General features: G+C 52.2%; 1 protein-coding gene across 1 annotated transcript in view; it reads right to left on the reverse strand.

Annotated features, from left to right (window-relative positions):
• Window positions 1-275: 275 nt before the first annotated feature.
• Window positions 276-6,738, reverse strand: part of Trarg1 (trafficking regulator of GLUT4 (SLC2A4) 1) — an 18,924-nt gene continuing 12,461 nt past the window's right edge. The window contains exons 2-3 of the mRNA XM_005349514.3: window positions 4,943-5,075; window positions 276-2,794 (exon numbers count right to left, since the gene is read on the reverse strand). Of these exons, the coding sequence (XP_005349571.1) occupies window positions 2,784-2,794; window positions 4,943-5,075 (144 nt within the window). The 3' untranslated portion in view covers window positions 276-2,783. The remainder of the gene's footprint in view (window positions 2,795-4,942; window positions 5,076-6,738) is intronic.

A 6,738-nucleotide genomic window follows, 5' to 3' on the forward strand; every position in this document is an offset into this window, starting at 1 on the left:
TGGAGGTTGACCTCTGGCCTCCACAAGCATGCACATACATCTGCATGCACACACATCTGCATGCACACACGAACAAGACAGGGAAGGCGGGACCAGCCATTGCCCACCTGTAAAGCCAAGGCCTGGAGAGAATGGTGACTTGCCCACAGGAATGCCATGAATTGTCTGTGGAACCCCAATGACCACAGGATCCCCAGGCCCACAGCCCAGCCCAGTGATTGACAGCCTGGGACCCGACCTCAGCAGTACACACACAGGGAACACATATGTTCAGCTTTATTTCTTTCCATGCCAAGAAATACAGAGTCACTAGTGAGTGGTGGGGAGGGGCCGGTTCTTGCTGTCCACTAGGATGCCCAGGAGAGGCCAGGTCAGTACCCTCAGCCACTGTGTTCATGCAGCTGGCCCCAAACCAAGACAGTGTTGGGACAGCAGCGCCCCTGTCCCTCCCAGCTTCGTGGGAACCGGGTTGTGAGAGAACCTCCCTCAGTCTTCTTCCATCCCTGGTCTCTCCTCCTCCTCCTGTCCTGTGCTCCTTTCTGCCCAGGGAACACCCGGGAACCTCCAGGCTGTGTTTCTGGAACCACGGGAAGGCTCTCAGGTTTCTCTTGCCCAAATGGAAGAATGTTCCAGCTAAGCCGTTCCCTGATGCAGAGACCCCAATGGTTCCAGGCTAAAGTGTGAATAAGTGTGTGAGGATGTGAATGACAGGCCTAGTGAGCACTTGTGAGTAGGGGAAGGGAAGGAATGGCTGGGTGTGGGCTGGACTCCAGTGATGCCGAGGCTGAAGATAAAGCTGCCTCTGCCTCTTCTCCCCTCGGGACAATCCCTGGACAGTGTCTTTCCTTTCCCAAAACTTGACTCCCAGTGTGTGTGTGTGGGGGGGGACTTTAGGAGACGCCCACTCAGGATCAGGAGCCTGTGACAGGCTGTTTCCATAGACATCTCCCCTGACCCACTTACTTCCCACAGCAAATGGGGACAACCCTAGTTTGGCTTCAAAAATTCCATAAAGTGTGCATAGCCAGTCCTTGTTTTAGGAACATAAGCCCAAGTTTATTCCCCAAATAGGGATCTGATTTAGGTGCACCAAGCCTAGTGAGATGCTCCCAACCCCTCAACCCTCCCAGCCACCACCCTGACCTTGTTGGGAGCCCCAGAGCCTCTCCTAGAGGCCAGTGCTCTGTGCTAACCTGCTCTGCCCAGGGCATCTCTGAGATTGTAGGGAGCCACGCAGGGAACCCTGGGGAGGAGGTATCAAGGTCCTAATTTTGCTCAGAGAAAATGAACTTTCAATCTCCAACCAGTGTGGTTGTGGCTTTGGACCTGTTCCCCAGTATCCCTAACTGCTGGGCAGGGGAACCTGGATCATTTCTCCCCTCCCAGATCTGAGGTGAAGATGGTGGTGGGGTATAGCATTGGTTAGTGGAGGCTCAGAGCAAGCAAGGCCAACAGGTGAATCCCCTATGGGCACAGCCTGTGTGCTCTGCCAGGCAGAAAACTGGAGTTGCACAGAGGCGAAAAGCAGGCGGCTATTCGTCAGAGGGCTCTGTCTAGTTCCTTCCCCGTGTTTCACTAGGTCCTAAGACAGAGGCTGTAGCTGGGCTCTTACTCCCTGCCCAGTCCCCACTCTCTAGACTGAACCTTCAGCTGGCCCTTCCCTTCTAGACTCCTGGGAGTCTGGATCATGAACTAACAAGCCTTCCTAAGATTCTCTAGCCCCCTCCCTTAAAAACTGCTCGAAGACTCCTGAGAAGCTATGAGTCAGAAAGTCCGTTAGGAGTCTCAGAGTTACCTCTAGGGAAGGCCTTTGTTGCTGGGTATGGCCAGGGACACATGGTCAGGCACAGAGCATGCCTTAGAGCTGGGCTAACAGCCTCAGTCAGGCCCACCTCAGCTCTTCTGTGTAGGACTCCGAGTGCCCTACAGAGAGCCCCTGGGTCACTAGCGTGGGTACCAAGATGGAATCCCAGACCCCCAAAGAGAGAACTCAGGCTCTGTCCCTTCCTCATGGCTGACCGAGATCAGGTCAAGTTCTAAGACTTTCAAGTTGGTGTCCCAAGCTATAGCACAGATGGGAAGTAAGAGGCAGACACCGGAGTTCTGGAAGATGCTCTCGGACCTGAGTCCTTGGTGGAGAAGCATTGAGGCTGAAGTTCATTTCAGTAAGGGCGCCAGGCGCGCCATGCCATCCCTATCCAGGCTTCAGTGGAAGGTTTCCATATGGCTCTTGCCTCTTTGCCGATGGGTATCCAGGGCCCATGCTGAGTGACAGCTCCACCTTTGGGCTCAGGCTAGGATCACTGTGGATGCTCAGCACAAACCATGCAAAGAGTCTGTTTGCTCCCCACCAAGAAAATAGAAAAGACAGCGGCCCAGATTGTGCTCGTGTCCAGACACTCAGGGTGTGTGGTGTTTCTTTCTTGGCTGTGGGGCTGGTTTTCTTCCCATTCTGGCAGTTGACGCTGCGTGTGAGTCCCAGGAATTGTGGGGATGAGAAACAAGCCTGAGAACTGAGGTCCAAAGGCGAGTGATGTATTTATGAGATTCAGCCTCCTTATTCATTGGGTTCCCGGCCAACTTCATTCCAGATTTTCCTTCCCATCTGCCACAGGCTGACAATGGAGTGGTGTAGAGGTTTCCCTCTAAGTTTGTGCTTTTGGAGTTTGGGAACAGGTGGGGACTTGACAGCCACCATCCTGTCCTCTGTAATGTGTGGGGACGTGTGGGTTGGGAGCTCTCCAGCCGGCTGGCATCTGCCTCTGCTAGAATCAGCTCTGCGGTTACTTCTGAACTGTAAAGAAAAGAAGGGTTACGGTGAAATGACGCTGGGAACTCTGGGTCTTCAGAGCCTTGACTTAAAGTCATGATCCCATGATGCATTGTCTCTTGGTGGGAAATGGTAGCCAGGGTGAGGTACAGGGTCAGAGACATCTTTGATTTGGGGCTCTTATGCAAAAACTCCCACCAATGAGATTTTGTGGCTTTGGTGATTGGTTAGAGAGTGGTCATGTGATACTAACCGGACCAATTAAAATCAACCCTGGGACCTTGATTCTGTAGTTAGAGGCAATTTATCTATTTATTTAATTTAATTTTTTTTGTTTTTAAAGACAGGGTTTCACCAAGTAGCCTTGGATAGTCTGGAGTTTGCATCAGGCCACTCACCTCTGCCTCCCAAGTCCTGAAATTAAAGACACAAACTACCACACCCAGTCTTTAGGTAGCATCTCATATAACCTATGACTGCTCCTAAACCCTCTGGCCTTAAACTCCTGATCCTCCAACATCCACCTCCCAAATTCTAGGATTATAGACACCTGCCACAATGCCCTACACATCACTTAAAAAAATCGTTATGCCAAGCAGTGGTGGCACATGCCTTTAATCCCAGCACTTGGGAGGCAGAGGCAGGTGGATCTCTCTGAGGCCAACCTGGTCTACAAGAGCTAGTTCCAGGACAGGATCCAAAGCTACAGAGAAATCTTGTCTCAAAATAACAAAACAAAAAAATCGCTGCCTAATTACTGGACTGCTTTGCATGTTTGCCTCTCCCAGAACACTGTTATCCCTGGTGATTGTCACCTGCCATCATAAGGAGAGAGCCTGCCTAGAAATGAGGCCAACATACTGGAAGCTGCCCAAGAGCACGAGACAGACTCCTGTCACTTCCCCCCGAGTGTCTAGATGCAGCTTCACACCACACTAGGGAAGCCCATCCTGAAATGTCTTTATGAAAGCTGCAAACTTCCTGTGCCAAACTGAGCTCAAAACCTGTCCCAGCCACAATGACAAGCAGCAGAACAAGTAGACTGGGACACGGTAAGGGATATGGAACCCGGTGCCCCAGGCTGCTGGTTCCTGACCCGTCAAACTCCACACTAGTGGAGAAAGCGGAGGCTCAGAGCTTAGGAAACAGGAAGCTTCATTGACACTGGAAGTGAGTGGAGGGTCTGAACTCTGAGCGCAGTCAAGCTGACAGAAAACCTGCACACTTGCTTCTCCTGAGTAGACAAGACTTCCTTCCCATGACCCTACACTGGGCCCCAGGCTTTGAGCACTTCCCACTCTAGGTCAGCACCTCCCACACTGGTACCTGAGTTGGAAATCTTATTAGGATGTAGATTCTTGGCTGGTGGTTAGCTCATGAGTGGCACCCTGAGCTCCATCCTCAGCACTACCGTAGAGAAGAAAGAGTCAAAAGTGCAGGTTTGCCATTCAGGGAGTGCAGGGTGGAGTCTGAGAGTCTAAAACAGCCCCAGGTGATGCCCCTGTAGCAGGACCGTGGAGCACATTTTGAACAGCAGGGTCTTTATGGGAGAGGCTTAGATTGATTTCTGGGACAGAAATGTCCCAGAGTGTCCCATGCTTGGGACAGCTCTGAGGTGAATGGCCTCCACACTCCCAAAGCTATGGCTGACAGTGTCCACCTGGGACAAGTGCCCTGGGCCACCTTCGGGTACTAACAGCACTGCCTTCTGCCTTCTTCCGAATATGCCACTTGTTTCCGGTCTGCCCTGACGGTGCAGCAAGAAGGCCTATTCATCAGTCTCCAGAGCCATCACACCCGTTATCCAGAGTGATGCTCACAAAATGATGCTCCGCCATGGTGGAACCCTCCTCTCGGCACCTTATACTTGAAAATGCAAGGTTCGGTCAAATGTGGCACTGGCCCAGGTCCCAGGCCATCAAAGTTGAGACTGGAATTTGTGGCCTCTGATTCCTAGGCCGGTGCCCATTCTACACTTTTTTTCCATTGATCCATAAGTTCAAGCATAGGATGAGTCAGAAAACCCACTTCACCTAAATGGTCTTGACTGAAGTGGAAGGGTACGGCTACACCCTCACCACTGCCCCGTCCCCGGGCTCTGATTGGATACGGCTACACCCTCACCACTGCCCCGTCACCAGGCTCTGTCTGCTCCATGCCCCTGTGCCTCACCTGTGAAGTTGACAGTGACAGCCACAATGATGATAACGATGCCCAGGATGATGAAGGTGATGCTGAGCAGCCGTGCCAGGCGCCCCAGCCTCCGTGCCCCATCCATGTCCCCCTGCTGCACGCTACTTCGAGACTGCGGAGAGAGGGCAGAGAAACCTCAGGAAGCTTGTCCTTCAGTCACGGGGAGATGGAAGCCATACAGTGGTTTTGTGAACTTCCAGATACACCCCACCCTTCCTGCCACCCACAGTACAGGACGCTCCTCCAGGACACAAGACCTGGGCTTCTTGTGCAGACCTCCCTCCCAGGGGACTGCTGGACAAAGAACCAAGCAATACCAGGTGTTTTTTCTCAGGGTAATGAAGGGCAGGGGCAGTGTGGCAGTGACAGGCAATACAGTGGAGATCAAGGACCTGAGAGGGTGGACAAGTCCAGGCCAGCCTGTAGGAACAGATAAGCCAGAAACCCTGCGGACCCCTCCCAAGCACAATTTCACAGCCACGTGGGGACTGGAAGGCAGCCCAGTGATTGTCTCTACTCTCAGCCTGCCTGATATCCCTCTTCCATGACCCCTCCTTGCCACAAAACCAAGCAAAGACACTGGCCTCCCTCCTGGTTCCTTTCATGATGGTGACCTGGCAAAACACAGCCCACCTTTGTGAACCCACAAGAAAAGACAAGCTGGGTAACTCTGGGGCTCTCTTGGTAGTGAGTGTCAATTCTCTGGGGCCCGGTGAATCTGGTAAATTGGTGAATGTGGGTGGAGTGGGGACCGTAAGGACAGGAGGTCCCTGGATTAGCCCTGGCTGCCTTGGTAGGAGGTATATCCAAACATTTGCAAGGGGGATCCTGGGCCCCTTCTCTAATGGCCCAAGGCTATCCGCCAGCCAGGGCTGGCTCCAGGTCTTTGGGGTCCTTACCCTAGAGTCTCTCTGTCCCTCCTAGGCTCTATGTCATTGCCCAAACCTCTAGGCTGCCCAGGCACAGAGAGTAAACCAGGTTGTAACTGCTTTCAGGGCCACAGACAAACTGAAGACTTCTTCTCAGTACTTTATACTTGAAAGCACAGGGTTCATCCAGGCAGGACACTGGTCCAGGTCCCTCTCCATCAGCGTTGAGACTGAATGTGTGACCTCTGTCTCTCAGCCCCTTTCTATTTTTCCTTCTATTAATCCAGCAAGTCCAGGCATGAGGTGAATTTGTTTTGGAGTTTGTAATGCTAAGGCTTAAACCCAGGACTTTGCCTGTGCTCCACAAGCACTCTACTACTGAGCTGTATTTTCAGCCCTTACACACACACACACACACACACGCACACACACGTGAACTTGCAAACACAAAAAGTGTTAAAGAGGAGGCACACATGACATATGAGAGTTTATAAAAAAGGAGAAACAAGGACTTCTGGGAGGAAGGGCTTCAATGTTGATGTGAAGGATGGGTGGGAATTGCATAGACGCCTTCTATAAAGGAAGACAAGTGGCCCATAGGGCAGATGTGCACCAAGTCACTGCCTGAGCAAAGTAGAAGGTGCCAGAAAAAGGCCAGGGTGCCTAGAGCTGACAGAGTAGGATACGAGACTAGAGGGTGGGAAGGGTGTCATTGTTAGTTACTGGTGTCTTCCAGTAACTTCCAGAAGTCCCCCAAAATGTGTCTTGGTTCAAGAAGCAGCTGGAACTGGTAGAGGAAGGGCAGGGATGGAATGACGGAAACTCATCCGAGAGCCCTCTGCTGTCAGTGAGGACTAGAATAGAATGACTGGAAACTCATCCGAGAGCCCTCTGCTGTCAGTGAGG

The sequence above is a fragment of the Microtus ochrogaster genome, chromosome 7, assembly GCF_000317375.1.
Source record: "Microtus ochrogaster isolate Prairie Vole_2 chromosome 7, MicOch1.0, whole genome shotgun sequence".
NCBI lineage: Eukaryota > Metazoa > Chordata > Mammalia > Rodentia > Cricetidae > Microtus > Microtus ochrogaster.